The following is an 18,795-nucleotide window of genomic DNA, read 5'->3' on the forward strand; positions in this document are numbered from 1 at the left end:
CTTTTTGAACTTTTAGTCTGAAATTGAGGCTCAGTTTTCTGAACTTCAAGCCTTAGCCGAGCAGCGAAGGAAGCGGCTTCTCGAGTCGCACAAGTTCTTCAGATTTTTACGTGAAGCGGATGAGGTGGCAGAATGGATCAGCGATCAGACAGCACTGACTGCATCTGAAGATTACGGTCAAGATGTAGAACATGTGGAATTGCTCATCCAAACTTTTGAGTCGTTCCTGTCGGGTTTGAGTGCCAGTGAAGGACGTGTAGCTTCATGTTTGGAATCTGGTCGAACACTAGTTGCTGAGAATAACCCTGAATCAGCACGAATCCAAGCTAAACTGGAGGAGACTCAGCAGCTGTGGGAAGATCTCAAAGAGCTTGCTCATGCTCGTCAAGAGGTATGATCATATTAAGGTGTAAATTTTAAAATTTCGCTGAAAAATGTGTAACTTTCTTCATGATTTGTCTAAGTGCTTCTGCAAGATTTCAATTCTCTCTGCATTTGATTATAGGCCCTTGCAGGTGCCAAACAAGTACATGTCTTCGATCGGACGGCAGATGAGACTATTGGCTGGATTCAAGAAAAGGATGCAAATTTATCCTCTGAAGGCTATGGTCAGGATCTAGAAACCATTCAAGCACTGATAAGAAAGCATCAAGGTTTTGAAGCCGATCTAGCAGCTGTAAAGGAGCAGGTAATTACATAACTTCTATTCCTTTGTTTTTTATTATTAATTTTTCAGGTTATGATAACACATACTAAACATAACAATTAGCTAGCAGTTGGCTGTTGAAATAAGATTTTACCCTCTCCTTAAACAGTAGAAATGTTTGTACAAATATGCAATTAATTTGATTCGCAATAAATTTATTCTGTAGTAACAGATGTGGTTCAAAGATCACAATTTCTAAAGCTGCCTTATATTTCAAAACAAAATTAATTTTGCAATTCATTCAAAATAGCTCCACCACATGGAATATGCATCTAGGATTGTTCACAAAATGAAAGAAATATTTCATTTAACAACAGTTTTGTATGTCTGATATACTGTTTAATTTGTATTAAAATATTTTCAGTTACTTTCTTTGAACAATTTGTGTTCATGAAAGTTTGGCTTGTATTATCCATTACAATATGCATTAATTACATAAGTCAGGAATATGAACAGTTACTAAAAACCATATTTGCATGTAACTTTTAAAAGCAATTTTTAACCTCAAAAAAGAGGGAAGGAAAAATGATTCAAATTTAATTTTGAATCTAAAATACAGATGGGATTAATAACTTTTTCAGTATGGTTCTTCAGCAGTAGGTGGCAAACATAAATAGTTATCTGAAGAGAAATGTTGTTTCTCCTCATAATCTACACAGCCACCCTCTGCTTGCTTTAAAACAAGATATTCCTGTATTGCTTTTCTCAACATCTCCAGTACCTTTAACTGTAGCATTTTATGCAAAACTGAGTAGTTGTAGTATTGTAATGGAGTTGAATATTTTAGCAGTTCTTTCTGAATTTCTTCATAGTGGCCTGATTTTGGTCTTTGAAATGATAGGCCTCTATGCTCGGCACACTGAAACTACCCTTTTTATTTGCACCAGTAGTGAATATGTGATAGCTGTACACAAAATTTGCATGCTGCAGCACAATTGCAGTTATTTTCTGCATACACGGTCACTGTTAATTTAAGCTGTGCACTGTAACTCAGGTTTTCTTTACTCATCACTAACCACAATTGACTTATGTACATAGAAATAATGAGCACTGAGACTGGTGTATGTTACAGAACAAGTCCGACCGAGCTCGATAACTGCAGTCACTTAAGTGCGGCCAGTATCCAGTAATCAGGAGATAGTGGGTTCGAACTCCACTGTCGGCAGCCCTGAAGATGGTTTTCCATGGTTTCCAGACCGGGCAAATGCTGGGGCTGTACCTTAAATAAGGCCACAGCTGCTTCCTTCCCATTCCTAGGCCTTTCCTATCCTATCGTCGCCATAAAACATATCCATGTCAGTGCGACGTAAAGCAAAAAAAAAAAACCCAAGTGCATACCTCCTGCGTGGTTAACACACTAGCAGTCCATGCATTGAACAGCAGTGCACGTATCATGCCGAGCTGAGTGGTCTTCTTACTACAATGTTGCCGCTTATACTTCTGTCACGGCATACAATCGTGACGACTCGCCGTTGAAGCAATAGGGCTATGGCTAGGCAGGCATGGTTAAACATAATAGATATTTAACGAAACTGTTTTATTCAGTTTTGAGCCTGGCAAGACCGTATCATAAATAAGAATGATCTGTGTTTTAAAAGACAGATTTTGGAACGTGCTGGCTACACAGTGTATTTTTAGTTGCTTTTGTTGTAAGACCTCGGTGTAGACGGTCTTGCATTTTCAAAGAAATGAAGTTTTTTAAATGTCATAACGGGATTAAGCGCAACAATAAAAGCGATTGTTTTATTGCTGGTTATCAGACATCGTGAACAGAAATGGCTGAGAAAGTTGGGGATACATTGTTGATCAACCTGTTTGCTTGAATACTAAGTTACTTAGCAAACGTGTAGCCTCTAAAAATCATGTTCTTCACCAGAAGATTAGGGGCTGCAATCCATTCATCTAGGCTGTGACCTTGAAGATGGCTGTGTAATTTTATGTTGTGTGATAACTTTCGTAGCATCTAGCCACAGAATATTGCACACTACTGTGTACATATTTCTTGTCTTATTCAACGTATGAATATTCAATTTCAAAATTCAGTTTTGTTTTCATGACTGTACATTTCACAAAAAGAACAACATCGTGAGACAGAACATTGAAAAACACTGGGAGTATGGCAAGGACATGGTGTTGCAGCTTATTGCCATAGAAAAGGCCTATAACAGTGTCCCTAGGGTAAATGTTTGGGAAAATCTGACACTGAAGGGAAGTGACGAAGGGACAACAAAAATGATCAAGTCAGTGTGATAACACAAGTGGGTAAAAAGAGGTAAATGGGGTCTGAGACAAGGAACTGTTCTGTTCGTAACAATAATGGATGACATCATGAGAGCAGCAAAAGCTGCATACAGAGGAAGACAAATGAACGTAACATTACTTGCTGAAGGTATTGTGATTTGGGGGAAAGATTCAAGATCAGCTAGATAGAGTGAATGGAAAGATTGAAGAATATGGATTGAAGATTAGTATGGAAAAGACAGACACTAGTGGTGATATAAGGAATAGAACTGGAAGCAACGATCTGGAATTAGTGGAGGCTTTAAAGTACTTGGAATGTGAACTAATGCAAAACTGGATGCTGAGATTTTTTTTTTCTCTTTCTCTTTTTTTTTTTTTTTTTCCAGTGGCTTTACGTCGCACCGACACAGATAGGTCTTATGGCGACGATGGGATAGGAAAGGCCTAGGAACTGGAAGGAAGCGACAGTGGCCTTAATTAAGGTGCAGCCCCAGCATTTGCTTGGTGTGAAAATGGGAAACCACGGAAAACCATCTTCAGGGCAGCCAACAGTGGGATTCGAACCCACTATCTCCCGGATACAAGCTCACAGCCGCACGCACCTAACCGCATGGCCAACTCGCCCAGTGGATGCTGAGATTAGCAATAGAATTCAAGCTAGAGGATATTTCTATCACAGTATACAAAACCTGTTGTGGGATAAAGAAGTGCCAGTGAAAGATAAAGAAACCCTGTTAACAACATATGATGCAAAATCTGGTCAATGACAAAAGGAGATGAGAGTGCAATACAGGTGGCAGAAAATAAATTCTTGAAAGGTATTGTGAAGAAAACAAGAAGATAAAGGAGTGAGGAAATATAGAAATTTAAATGGAAAAGTCAAGTCATCCATTCATAGTGCATCAGCCATATGCCTGATTTGATTCTCTGAGGACAGCCCTCCTGTTGTGGTTTAGACATGTTAAAAGGATGAGTGATGAAAGAATGCTAAACAGGTTATGAAAAGGCAAATGAAAGGGAAGAGAGGCAAAGAATGACCAAGACTGAGGTGATGGACTTTGTAGTCTAGAACAGTGTAAGACTATGAAACCTGGACTGGAACAGTATTAGATGGGGGGTGATGGGATGATTGAAGAAAATGGGGTGGAACCGTATTCGCTCCTACCCAGCTGTAGCCAGAAGATGGGAATTGATGATGAGGAGGAGGAGGAGGAGGAGGAGTAAAGTGATAAGCAGTGTTTTGTGCAGTTTGTACTGAATATTATCATTTAAACTCATTCTTAAGAATAGAGTGCACTCTTTTAACCCATCTACATCTGCCTCCTCCTATAGCAGAAAGGGCTTGGAAACCATGAATTTTCCCACAATTTGTTCAGTTTGTAGACCTCCAAATAAATTGCATCATTTCTGAATTTATTGATATAATTCTTTACAGAAAAAGGGTTGTGAAGCAACAGTTATATACATAATTTATGTACTTATACAGAATAGGTTCCTTGTTGCTTGATCTGTTTGTTAGTGGCAAGGATGATGAAGAATTAATGAGTTATTTCGAACTTCTATGCTCTGGTTATAGTGATGATGATGATGATGATGATGATGATGATGATGATGATGATGATAAGGAAGGTCCTGGTGATAATATGCAAAAACATTTGAATAGTGAAACAGAACTTAACACTACATCAGCGGCAGATGAAATTATGCACGACACTTGTCGACGTTTCGGGGACGTCGTTGAATGGGATTGGGAGAAAAATCTCGTGACAGCAACACAGCACTTGCCGAGGAAATGATTGCTGGTCGCTTCAAAGAAGGCGTTGTCAACCGATGGGCAGCTACACCTAGAGAATTGCTGTCATGACTGGCCGACATTTTCCCGTCAAAATACCCACAACAGAAGCCAAAGGAACTAAAACTGCAACACATGCTTCTGTTCATCAGCCATTATTTCCAAACAATCTGGTTCTGAAATCGCAAGTAATTTTACAAGCACCACTCAAATGAAATAGTTCTTAAATCAGCCCTCTGGGTACAGGCTTTTTCTCATCTCTGGTAAACATCTGTTAAGAACTACCAAGTAGTTGAACAGGTCTACCGATATAAAGCAGCATATCTTGCTTTTTGGCAGACAAATGAGCGCTGCATACTAGTATGCTTATGGCTATAGAGCCCTTTATCGTGTCAGCATACTGGTACACTTACGGATACGGTTGAGTAAAAGAGCAGATAAATTTTCAAGTATTTACTAGCAAAGTGTGCTCCTTCCTTTCAGTAGTGCTTGTACTTGGAGAGAGAAATTTTCAGCTGATGACCGTCTCTGGATATGTAGTCTTCTCTGAATATTTTTGCTCATCATGAATCTCATCCTTTTACTTCATTGTATAACTTAACTAAGTGCTGAAAATGCAAATAATGGTTTTACTTTTCAGGTGGAGTCAGTGGGCGATGAAGCAAAGAGACTAGCTGAATTGTTCCCTGATGCACGTGAGCATATTGAGGTGAAATATGAGGACACTCTAGAGGCATGGAATGAACTTCTGGATAGAGCTGCTCAGAGGAAAGATAAACTTCAGCAGGCGGAGCAGTTACAAGCTTATTTTGATGAATACAGAGATCTAATGTGAGTTTATATGTCCTGTTCCTTTCTCTTTAAGCAAACGAGAGTCTTGGTATAAAATATGTTTAGTTGAACATTATAAGAAAAATATCCTCTGGCAAGGGGTCCATAGGCTTACCAAGCAACAACTGTTCAGCCCCGTAGGTCTTCGGATTACGAGGTGTTGTGTGATTGGTCAGCATGATGAATCGTCTGGCCATTATTTTTGGCGTTCGAGACTAGGGCCACTATCTGTCATATAGCTCTCAATTGTAATCCTGTAGGCTGAGTGGACCTCAAACCAGTCCTCAGATGCAGGTAGAAATCCCTGACTTGACTGGGAATCATACCCGGGGCCTGTGGGTAAGAAGTAGGCATGCTACAATTATACTGGCTGCACATTATAAGAAGACTAAGAAATTAAGTTCTGCTGAAAGATTGTGTTCAATGTAGTTTTATAATTTTGTTGGAGAGGACCATATGTTTAGAGATGTTCTCGTACAATGAGGTAGCGCTTGTACCAGTTACATTTGTCCTACAGTCAGTGCCTAGCAAATAGGCAGACATGCTTTTGACTTCTGATGCTTAAGCCTCTTCTGACATGGTGCTCTCAATGGGTTCTGTAGTTATGTAGGCTCAGACTGCTGGTTGTGATCTTGAATTATATTAAAGAAACCACTGTGGTGTATCTTTAACTTAGAAATTTGCAATATCACTTGTTTTCTGTTTTTAACACACTGTAGTCTTTCTTTAAAAAAATATTTGCCACTATTTGTTTCAGACTTAAACCTTGAATACCTTGACATACATTCCTCTTGGACTATACTCATATGATTTTGTATTCTTCTGTTACTCGGGTATAATCTGCTAAGTGAGTGTAACTAAACCATACGCTGTGGCTCCCAGTTGGGTATCGTGCTGGTAAGGTGTGCAAGTGGGATTCTCCTGCAGCAAAACTGGCAGTACAAGTTTGCTGTACTTGCTGATCGAACAGGAGCAGAAGGTATTGTTGTACATTACCTTGGGCTACTTCTACTCAGCTTCTATCCAGCAGGTTACTGGGGGTGCGTGGTTCATGAAAATGGTATCCTGAATGATCTTAATTTTTAGACCAGGGGCACTGATTTTACATCATATATCTTCAAAGTTGTCCTTGTGTACAAAGTCAGAAGGGAGTTGATTAGCAATATGTCACTAGCTGCCTATGAAGGCAGTTGTGGTTTAAGTATTAACCAGTGTTTGTGGGCTTTTTAGAAAGGGAAGTTGCATTCCCATCATCCAGATTTCTGGATGTGGAATACTCATGATTATATTAGAATAATTTATGTCAATCAATTTTACATTTGTTTTCAAATATTTCTTATAGATGTTTCTAAAACATGTCTAACAAATTATGGATGAAGTGTTTAAATTACGAAACAACCTCGCTGCAGGGGACAAGGAAAAAGAATGTGTTAAATGAGAAAATGTACTACTGAATACACAAATAAAAACTATCCAATAGGGATATGGAAACACTAGATACAATTTTTTCTGGTATGATGGCATTTAATATAAAACAAAAGCTAAAAGGTTTCCACCTATTCATTACTATTTATTGTAACCTAAAAAAAGTTACATATATTTGATGAAAGTAGTTTGTCTTGCTAGAGAACATTCTCAGTCAAAATCATTAAAGTTAAGGCAAGGCCCGAATTATAGATAGATTAGCAATTGTACCCGTGCTTCGCTACGGTATTTCAGATTGTATAAGGATATCGAAGTAAATTACTGTACATGAAGTGAATAATAATTTTTAAATTGCATGTAAATTGGCGTTATCCGAGAAAAAGCATGTGGAGGTCCGCAGATGATGTTTCCAATGTAAAGCGCGAGTTGTGGAGTTGTGATGATAAAGACAGGTGCACTTATCTACCACAATTCATTATGTTTTAGAAACGTTGAATAGGATGAAATTTGTGTAATATTTTCACACAATGAATTACTTTTCAGATACTTATGCGACAGCTTCAAACATAGAATTTGGCTCACACATGGCTACTGGGTGGACCAATATTCGTGTAGAATTTGATGATCCCATCTTTCTTATAAGTGAATCAAGCCATGAATTATATGTGTACAAAGTGCAAAATTTAGGTAAATCCAGAAATAGAGAAAAGTTTAATATATAAGGGATAGAGATACGACAAAAGGTCATAGGACCGAAGTTGTAGATCACTCCAAATTGAACGCAGATTGTGCCATCCGTTTTGTGATACGACTTACCGTTTAGCCACGAAATACATCGAAGGGAGGACTGCACCGTCATTAAAATTGCCTCCATATTTCGATATTTTTCGGGGGGAAAAGTAAAAATTCTAAATATCTTGTAAATTTTCCGTCGGTTACATGCTAAAAGCTATAATTTTGCAAAACTTCAATTTTCTAACTCGTCTGGGAGATTGTGCTGTGATCTTGATATGGGAGAGTGGGTTAAAAATCAGGACTTTCAGGAAACTTTTAAGTCCATGAAACCTGTAGGTTCTGCATAAATATCACCCACTGTGTTCTTATGCAGGTTTGAAACTCCCAACATGTACCCCTCAGAGAATTATGAGAATTTGAGATTTTTCTAGGGATCCTTGAAATCATCAGCTTATCTGATACCAAGTTTTAAATTTCTAAGATGCCTAGAATGGTCTCACTAATTCATGTCTGTTTTCATTTTTATGCCTTAATTTATATATACAGTATATATATATATATATATATATATATATATATATATATAGTACAGCATATAGAGATCGCACCAAACAGATTTCCATTTATTAGTGTGGATTATATTTCACCCGCTTCCCTAGTGGTTCTAGGGGCGTCTTACTCCCACAGTACATTTTCCAGGTTGTAAGTTATACTTGGAAGTCATACTGGAACACACACGTCCATTACCTCGGTCATTTCTGACAATTTATTTTTTCACCCTTTCTCACCCCCTATGCCAAAGGGAGCTGAAGTTAGACTTTAAAAATCCGGAATGTTACTATTCATCTCAGCGACCCGGAAAACTATGGAATCGGCAGTATATTCGATTATTATTATATCTCACTCCCCCCTCCCCACCCTAAAGGGGGCTGAACTTTGAGTTTTAAAAAATCGGAATGTTACTATTTATCTCAGTGACCCCGAAAAGTATGGATTCGACACTACTTTCAGTGATTTGTATATCTCAGTCACCTTGCCCCGCCCCTAAGGGTTCCTGGGGTGTTTTACCCCATGTGGTTTGTCTCCTGATACTAAAAATTCGGAGTGTCACTATTCATCTCAGCGACCCCGAAAACTATGTATTCGACACTATTTTCTATTATTTCTATATATCACTCTCCCATCGCCCCCCACCACGAAGGGGGCTGAACTTGGACTTTAAAAATTCCGGAGTGTCACTGTTCATCTCAGCGACTCCGAAAAGTATGGATTCGACGCTATTTTCGATGATTTTTATATCTCAACCCCCTCCCCCCCCTGCCCCTAAGGGTTCCTGGGCTGTCTTACCCCCACGTGGTTTGTCTCCTGACACTAAAAATCCGGAGTGTACAATTCACCTCAGCGACCCAGAAAACTATGTATTCGACACTATTTTCGTTTTATTTTATATATCACTCACCACTCGCCCCCACCCCAAAGGGGGCTGAACTTGAACTTCAAAAAAAATTCGGAGTGTCACTATTCACCTCAGCGACCCCAAAAAGTATGGATTCGACACTATTTTCGTTAATTTGTTTATCTGACTCCCTTGCCCCCCGCCCCTAAGGGTTCCTGGGCTGTCTTACCCACACATGGTTTGTCTCCTGATACTAAAAATCCAGAGTATACAATTCACCTCGGCGACCCCGAAAACTATGTATTCGACATTATTTTCGTTTAATTTTATATATCACCCCCCCTCGCCCCCCATACGAAAGGGAGCTTAACTTTGACTTTTGAAAAATCGGGAGTGTCACTGTTCATCTCAGCGACCCCCGAAAACTGTGGATTCGGCACTTTTTTCGATTATTTTTATACCTTGCCCCCCTGGCCCCCCACCCCTAAGGGAGCTACGGATGGCGGCTTACCCCCACAGTGCTCGTCTCCAGATAGTAAGTCATAAGTGTACCAAGTTTGGATGAAATTGCTCCAGTGGTTTAGGAGGAGATGTCATTTACACACACACATACATGCATACATCCATTTTTATATATATTGTAAGAAGAAGAAGATTATGCTTGCTTTATTATTACATGGAGACATTTTATTTTGACACTGCAGACATCTAAACTTCACTGTATATCCGAAGAAATTATTCGAATCCGAGGAATGAATATTACTTCGCTCGCGGCATGCCCAATCATGAGAATGGCTTCAATAATATTAGTCATCAGTTTCAGAGTCGTGTTCATTGCAGAGGGCAGGATTCTTATTCTTAAGAAGGATAATTGGTGCCACAATCGTCCGCTCTAAGATGTTCGAGGGTACTCCAGGTGACTCCAAGTCTTTCGAAGCTCTGCCATGTAGTCGATAGACTTGTAACTGTGTAGATGTAGAACATTGGGTAATTCTTGTAAAAGTTGCTTGTTGAAAGAAATGAATGACATGATATATGATAGCAAGAATGAAGAGGATGAAACCCGCCACCGGCACATAGACCACTCCTCTCGAATAGGTCAAGACTTAACGTCCCGATCCGACGGACGAATCATCATCAACACCGTCATATGCCCTCACACCATATAAGGCCAAAAAACAGCTTCCTACGTCCTGGACGTAAAATGGCTCCTTGAATATTGTGTTCTCTACCTATCTTATGTACGTTGCCTAGCGACAGCGACTCAATCTTGGTGACAGCACGTTGGATTGTCATATCCCAATGCACGTTTTCCGCTGGTTTTTCCTTCATAACTCACCAACGAAAACGAAAATGAAAATTCCGGCTTCGAGGTGCATTCGGACCCCCTTCCATCTACCTATGTTCAAAATTTCAGATCTCTGCGTGCTGTAGATTTTGCTGGGCATCACGCACAGACACACAGACAGACAGACACTTCCTTTTATAATTATAGAGATAACATTTGTGAAGCAAGCATGTGGTGTTGTTGTTGTTATTCAGTGCAAGACAGAGTTGAACGTTAAACACTCATCATGATCACATGTCTTGTGTAAATTCTCAATTACCTATGATGACAGCATTTTATGTCGTGTATCTGCGGGTACAATGAAAACTATTATCTACCATTTTTAAAGATGAGAGGAGAAAATTAAGAGGTGTGAAAAACTTGAGAGAACAAATATGAAAACCTTTTCTGCTGGGGATTATAAAATAACAAAAGTGAAAAACACCAGAGAACAAAAATATGAAAACATTTGCACAGGGGCTAATAAAAATAAAGTATTATTGCAGACCACACTCTTTCTGAAAACAAATGTTAGTAGAAGCCTTTTATTTTGAAGCAGTGGGTTATTAAACATTATTTTCTGGTAACACTCTTAAGACAATGAATTGGAAGTTACACTCAACCATGTGCGACTGCGACTTTGGCTGCCATTTTGAAATTGATGAAACTTCTATTCGACCAACTCAAATGGTCGAGTCGAAACTCGAAGGTGCGAGTTTCAACATTCACACTATCTCTGCATGCTTAAAGATGCGGGTGCCAGTCCACTTTCTGATAAGATTTTAATTTTGTCCTCATTACTAAAGAATTCCTTCCACGACTTTTTCTGAATCCAGAAATAGGCTGTCACAAGAAAAATATGCACCACGCTAGTCAACTTCACATGATTATGTTTTTAATCCAGATGTAGGCTATCAGGTGAAAAATATTCGCTATTCTTCACTGTACCACTCAACACAAAATTAATTTCTAATTTCTGAGTGTAATGTGAAATACAAGCACAAACTGGGTCACTGTGTGATTCAGCAATCTCGCTGCTAACCGGCAAGCAAAACTGAACTTTTCTGAGGCTAACAACTCGCTGCCCGAAGGTGTAACTTATCCTATGAAGGTCAGGAATTCACGGCCTTTTCCATTTATCACACAACTGTAGCGAGGGTTCTTTCTTACCAGAGTTGGAAATCACGTTCCTTTCACAAGGGATGACAAACATCATTTTCTGGGCTACAATAAATGTGATTGTACTAAGCGGTAATAGCAAAAATTTGTGACGCAATAAGTGAGGTATTTTTATATAGATTTAACACAATGAGAACTGGGACTTTGAATTTACGATGTGTTAAGCGGGAAACTTGTTAACGAGAATGCACTAACGAGATTTCACTGTACTTGCTTCTTACTTTTGTTGTACAGGTATATTTCATTCAGACATGACATTTTGTAATAACAAAATATATTTTCTAGTAAAATGCTCGGTATCATTATTTACTGATGTTAATTAGAAGAGTAGTTCACATTTTCAATACAATCAATATTCAGTAAAGAATATACCGGTATTTATAAAATTATTTACAGTACATGTTTCGTCCTTATGTGAGGGACTTCCTCAGCTGTGCAAGATAAGTTAACAAGAAATCCAGTGTTTAGACATACAGTAAAATACGTCAAAGTAAAATAGGCATGCACTTAATGGGAAAACACTGAAGAACTCTAAGTCTATTGTTCAGATCCAACTGTATGGAATATTTGGTTATTAACATGCAAGTGAATTTTACTATATTCCACCAATAGTTGTTGCACTATCATACAAACAATGAAAATGTTGCATTTGATGAGAGTCTGAATGATGCATATTTGTGCTTGTAGGGCATGGATCAATGAGATGATTGCCAAAATTACTGCTCCCGAACTGACTCAGGATGTAGCTGGTGCAGAAGCCCTGATTATACGACATAAGGAATATTTCTCAGAGATTGACACTCGTAAAGAGATGTTTGCAAACTTCTATATGAATGGCAAGGCTTTGATAAACCAGGTATGTGATCAATAAAATTGAAATGGTTTGTATACTCATTTTATTGTTTTGGCATTGCAGTTTATGGTAACAAGTAAGGCTGAGTATAGAAATTGTACATTTGACAAAAGATTTTGTGGTCGCTCTTTGGAAGCAGTTTATGTAAATCTTTAGGTATTGAACTTTTAATATTTGCTGACATTTCCCCAGCAAATACAGTTGACACCTTTGGAGTTAGTAATCCAATCACCCTGAATCAATAGTGGATGGTAGAAGGATAGAGTTTGTATATTTCAAGAGAAAATTCTAAGAGTGTCTGGTACTTTCTAATCTGCAGGATCACAATGTAGTTAAGTTTGGCTTTTAATCAGATTGGTTGGTGGTGCTTCTTGGCCTGCACTTAGGCTTGGGTTTGTTGGTGGGAAGAGGTGTGGATAGTTGGATGAAACTTCAGGGATGTGGTGGTACCACTCAAGCCTTTGAAAATGTTAAGAAATGATTACCAAACATTATTGAGGCAGGACTCTAATCCTTTTCAATCCCTCGTCTAATTGTGCCTTCTTAGATGAATACTACTGTGGCATATCTCATTCCTTACAGCCAGTTGCTTCAGATTTCACTGAAATTGAGTTTTCCTGGTAAGTTCTGATATTTTATTATTTCAGCTCATAAATTGATTGTCTGTGAATAGGCTGCAATTCCACAGATGGATTATAAAAAGAACCATTTTTATTTAGAATGGCCATTTTCATTGTTCAAATGAGTCATATAGAAAGAAATCCTATTTCTTGAATAATGATTATACCACAGATATGGCAGGTTATTTGCATTGAAAAGTCTAGATACAATGTATCTGTACATGAAATTTGTTTCAGTGCACATCAGGCATGAAAATAGCTTGGGAGGAGAGGTTTTGTGTTTGTGTGTGTGTGTTTTTTGCATTCATATTAACCAACATTTTAAAATAAGACATATTTTGTGATAATAATTTCAATGTTTTTACTGCATTTCATTTAACAGGCTCAGAATGTCCTGCTCAGTAGCTCTTGCAGTGTGCAAGTGGGAGGTGTAGTGGCGGTGACATTTATTTTTTCTGGTTTACAACAGGGCGAAAGCATATTATATTGCAAGCGTTTTAATTACAGTATTTAAATATTAACTTTAATGAAACTAAACTAACATGCAGTCATATGGAGAGTGTGTGTTAAATCTTTCGTCAGTGTGGTGAAAATATTTGAGAATTGCTTAAGAGGAAGTACAACTAAGCAACCATCCTCTTCTAACACTGATCAGAGGAAAGAAAGAAGAGTTCCAATCTGTCTAACAATGAGGGTAATGGCAAGAGAAGGGAAAGGGCCACAAAAATTGTGAAAATGAATCTCCTTAGGCTTTGCAAACCTAACACTGTGAGGGTTAGAAGAGAACAGGAATTGACCAAGGGAGATGACAAAAAGGTTTAAAGTAGAACCCTGGCATAAGTTAGTTCAAGCAATGCCAGACTCAGGTAAGAGCCCCATGGTTGCAAACAGTCACTCTCTCAAGATGAAAGTCCCTGTAGTTGCTTCTTACATCAGGCTGAGTGAGGTATGGTACCATGAATGTCAGGGATGTATTCTACCACCCTTCCCACCTACAAGGAAAGTGGCGTCCCTAATCGGCATTTCAGTTGTAATTGTCTGCGGTTGTGATCACAGTATAAACAGTCGAGCTTCCTTCCTGCCGTCCTAATTGGAGCTAGGATTGGTAAAGAAGCAGCTGCAGCCTGTGTGTTAGGTGTAACGTGTTCAAAATACGATTGCACTCGTTCATGCCAGGAACTACTTTCCTCAACTTTTTCCGGTGATTTCTGGGGTTGCTGGAGCCACTCGGGCTCAATTTTGTTTTGGCCAGCAGTTTTAAGACCGGACGCATTTGATGCCATGTGATTCTTGAGAAGAAAATCTATGCGCATAATCGATTGGGATTCAAACCTCAGCTTTCCGGGTGGGAAGCTTGCAGCTAAGCCACTGGGCTAATCTCACCCCCTGCGGTCATGCCAGGACCACCGGTGCTCTGTCCTGCATTCTGTCATCAGGTACAATTGCATGCTAAAACTTTGTAGCTCACACAGATTTTTCTTTCAAATCCATCTTATCCCATCGGTGATGCGAGACTCGTGTGACTGCCGTTTTCAGTTTACAGGCATGTCTATTGTTCATCCCGCTGTCATCTACCAGCCACATTAAACAAATACTAGCTCTGTTTAGTCCAAGTGTTATCGTAATATCAGTCCATTTGTATTGTTCAGGAGACAAAGTGGGGAAACTACAGAAAACTACTTCCCACAGGACTTTTATTGAGATTTTTAACACAACCTGAGATCAGACATGTTCTTTGTCCAGATCCTCAAAGCAGCTAGAAATTGAACCTGTGCCAATCTGGAGGGAAGCTGCTGCGCTAACCATAGACCACAGTCGAGGATGAGTTTGATATTTTATATTACATTGTCTTTTATCTTACAGGGCCACTTCTTGGCAAATGAAATTGAGGAAAAGATAAGTGTTCTGGAGCAAAGAAGGGAGATGCTGAATGATACCTGGAGTAGACGCATGACCATATATGAACAGAACTTGGATACTCAGGTTAGTAAATTGCTATTGTGACTGTGAAATGTTAATTAACATGTATTTATTTCCTCTGGAGTATTATTGAAATCTATTCTTCGACAGATGTTCAAACGAGAAGCTGATATTTTGGAGAATTGGCTCACATCAAGGGAGCCTATTCTACATGATGGTAAATTGGGTGAATCAATTGGACAAGTTGAAGAACTGATTAGGAGGCATGATGATTTCGAAAAGACCATCGAGGCTCAAGAAGAGAAGTTCGAAGGATTGCGACGCATTACTATGGTGAGTATGCAAACCGTAGTTATATTAAGAACCTGAAATTCTTCTGAAATACAGTTTATTACTAATCACATTATTATTTCTCCTTTTAGCTTGAAGAAGCATTCCAAAAACAGCAGCAAATGGAACAAGCTGCTCGCCAAGCAGAAAAGGAACGTGTGGAACGAGAACGTTTGGAGGCCCGCAAACGAAGGGAAGTTCAACGTATTACTGACGTAAGCAGATTTACAAAAAACTTCAAAAAAAATAGAATATCTTGTCTTTTGGTTTGATTTTTATACTTTTTTTAATGTCGTATTCATTACCTTAGGAGCGTCGACGTGAAGATGAACGAAGACGAATGCAGGAAACTCGTCCACCAAGGGATGAAATCAATGGAGTTACCAGTCAGATGGATCCTGGCAATAGGTAGGGCCTGCTTGAATGTAACAATATTCTCTACCTTCATGAATTCAGAAGTGTAGGTGAATTTGCCCACATATAATTTACTGTATAAGGGGTTCAAACAAACACACCACAATGTAGTCATAGGTAATTTTGTTTCCCTTAAATCCTCTGGTGATGGTTATCTACATAGTAAGAGTTTACTGAAAACAGCTTTGACAAATCCATCCATCCGTTCTACTGGACCAATTTGCTTCATTTTTGTTTCATTCTCTCTGGAATTACATTGATTACATTAATGGGTCTCGAAGTTCAGCCAACTTTGAGTAATCATAAATGAAATCATTAAATGATCACTTTAATAATTGCAAGTGAAGGCTTATCCTAACCCCCAATACCTTCTGTACTTCGCAAGTTGCTAAGCGATTAACACTTTCATTAATATTCAGAAACCTGTGATTTTTCATCCTTTGTAATGTCACTGCATGCACCCTTGTTTGATTAAACACTTCCTGTGATCACAAAAGAATACTATTCCTTGCTAGATACTCTTTGATTCTCTGACCTTTCCCAGCTTCCAAATATATTCAACAGATAGCAGTGTGTTCCTAATAACTTACATGCTGCTAAGAGAAAAGTCTGTGTATAAACAGACCCCACATGTCAAGACATTATTTGGGAACACCTATCAAAGGATAACCTAGCTGCACTAGAAAGAGTGAAGGCTCCTTCAAGACTAACCTATGAGCTCACAAGGTAACCATTCTATATAGAAGAACTGTGATTAAAAACACCATTGTCTTCTACGAAACAATACCAAGCTTTATACCAGGAACTGCAAGATAAACAAAGATATGGATAGACTTTTACCAAGCAGATGGTATGATGTTAGAATGGATGAATTCTGACTACGAACTGTGGCATACCATAATACGCTTCTTATTAAATTTTCATAAAACCATTGAAAAGGGTAGGCAAATCAATATGATTACAATGGGCATATTAAGACGAGTTATCTGACTTATTTATAACAAATACTGCAGAACAGCACGGGTCCTCTAGTCTTTTTGTAAAATTCTTTGGTTGTCTACTAGAGGTCTTTGTTAAACCATTCTGATCTGTAGCTTGCCTTCTGCTCTACCATTCAAGCTTGTGAAAATGTGTGCACCACATCACTTGAAGTCCTGTGAGTGGAAGATTGGTGATCACTCCAGCTAATGTACCGAGATGATTGAAGACGTCATGATGAAAAGTGTGCCTTGAAGATAATATTGCCATGAACACTTACTTGTTTACTGGTTTCCATTGTTATTGAAAACTGTGATTGAAAGAGAGAGAGAAAAAAAAAGTGTTGTAAGTTTAGGAAACTACAGTATTATGATGGTGATGAGGTAAAGAACACACCACCTGAGTTAGCTGCTTGGCACAGGCTATGTAACTGTAAGCTCGCATGCAGCAAATGGTGGGTTTGAACCCCAGCATCGGCAGTCCTGAAAATGTTTTTTTCCTGGTTTCTCATTTTCATACTAGGCAAATGCTGAAGCTGTACCTTAAAGCCCATGGTAACTTCCTTCCCAGTCCTATCCCATTGTTGCCAAAAACCTAACAAAGCGTTAGTGCGACGTTAAACGTTATCAGAAATGAAATAGTTAAGAAATATCAAAAAACAGCAGTTACCTTTAATTTAAAGTAAAGAGATGAAAGCTGCCAATGTGAATAAAAGTTGATTTAAAAATCATCCCACTAGCTATCTTAAATCAAAATTATACAACATAATATTCATCTGAAAATGCATTCTGTCATCTGCAGTCAACTGTCTGTGGAAGTCCACAGACCAGCTCTTCTTTATGTATGGGTACGATAGTGGAGAACTTGCAGTGATTTTCACCACTGCTATTTTTCTGTTCTAGTAAAAATCATGCTTTTGTTAATCTTATATTTTCTAAAAATGTGTATAGTTTTATTAATGTAATTGGAAGTTCTCATAAGCATTATGTGTGGGATACAATTTACATGTTATCCCAAGTAGAGTTGGAGATATTAAACTGTCTGGTACACACAGATTTTTATTGCAAATCTGATTGTCTAATAATGGCCTTGTGCTGAGACACCTCCAGCAAATTTCAGCAAATATTTTCTTAAGAATGATTCCACCGGTGAATTGAGAGATAGGGAATTAACCTGCTGCTAGATTGTGTGGTTTGTATTTATTTGAATCCTAAGGTAATTCTTATTAGTTTTCCAGTAGCATTTCACTTGGTGATTGGCAATTAATATTCTTTTTGCTAATGTGTGGTACTGGTTGGGTGTCAACCTTCATGGACTTAGAGCCTTCAGTCTTCTTTTGCCAAATATTCCTGTAATGTTTTTAAATTTTACATCTAATTTACATTACAGAAAACATTATTGAATACCTACACTATATGATTAAAAATACCTAGATACCTACTCAAAACTGTCCTTCAAGTATTCATTGGATGTATTGCCCAGTAATGGACAAAAATATAGGGGGTGGCATTGCAGCATTAACACAGGTGTGAATAACGACCTGTGAGATGAAAAAATAAAATAAAAATGAAATGGCGAATGGCTTTTAGTGCCGGGAGTGTCGGAGGGCATGTTTGGCTTGCCAGGTGCAGGTCTTTTGATTTGACGACCGTAGGCGACCTGCACACCATGATGAGGATGAAATGATGAAGGCGACTCATACACCCAGTCCCCATGCCAACAAAATTAACCAATTATGGTTAAAATTCCAGACCCTGCCGGGAATCGAACCCGGGATCCCTGTGACTAAAGGCCAGCACGCTAACCATTTAGCCATGGAGCCACCTGTGAGATAAAAATACTAGAACTGATGCCAAAGTCTCTGATATTAGTTGAAAAAGTTCACAGTTAAGGCTAGACTAAATATGAAATTCCAGAAATTCCAAGAGGAAATTCGAGTGTCCAGCACTTTAATGAAACTAAGAAAATGTGAACATAAACAGACGAGAGAATTAGTTCGGATTGTCTCCTGCATTCTAAAGTTAACTTCTTAATGCATAAAAATCTAA

At 38.5% G+C, this 18,795-nt stretch overlaps 1 protein-coding gene across 7 annotated transcripts in view; it reads left to right on the forward strand.

Annotated features, from left to right (window-relative positions):
- Window positions 1-18,795, forward strand: part of kst (spectrin beta chain, non-erythrocytic 5 kst) — a 621,462-nt gene that overhangs the window by 571,402 nt on the left and 31,265 nt on the right. For all 7 annotated transcript variants that reach the window (XM_067143517.2, XM_067143512.2, XM_067143511.2 and 4 more), the window contains 8 exons: window positions 17-391; window positions 506-688; window positions 5,380-5,570; window positions 12,320-12,488; window positions 14,969-15,088; window positions 15,176-15,358; window positions 15,448-15,570; window positions 15,666-15,763. In XM_067143517.2, coding sequence (XP_066999618.1) covers window positions 17-391; window positions 506-688; window positions 5,380-5,570; window positions 12,320-12,488; window positions 14,969-15,088; window positions 15,176-15,358; window positions 15,448-15,570; window positions 15,666-15,763 — 1,442 coding nt within the window. The remainder of the gene's footprint in view (window positions 1-16; window positions 392-505; window positions 689-5,379; window positions 5,571-12,319; window positions 12,489-14,968; window positions 15,089-15,175; window positions 15,359-15,447; window positions 15,571-15,665; window positions 15,764-18,795) is intronic.

The sequence above is a fragment of the Anabrus simplex genome, chromosome 3, assembly GCF_040414725.1.
Source record: "Anabrus simplex isolate iqAnaSimp1 chromosome 3, ASM4041472v1, whole genome shotgun sequence".
Classification (NCBI taxonomy): Eukaryota; Metazoa; Arthropoda; class Insecta; order Orthoptera; family Tettigoniidae; genus Anabrus; species Anabrus simplex.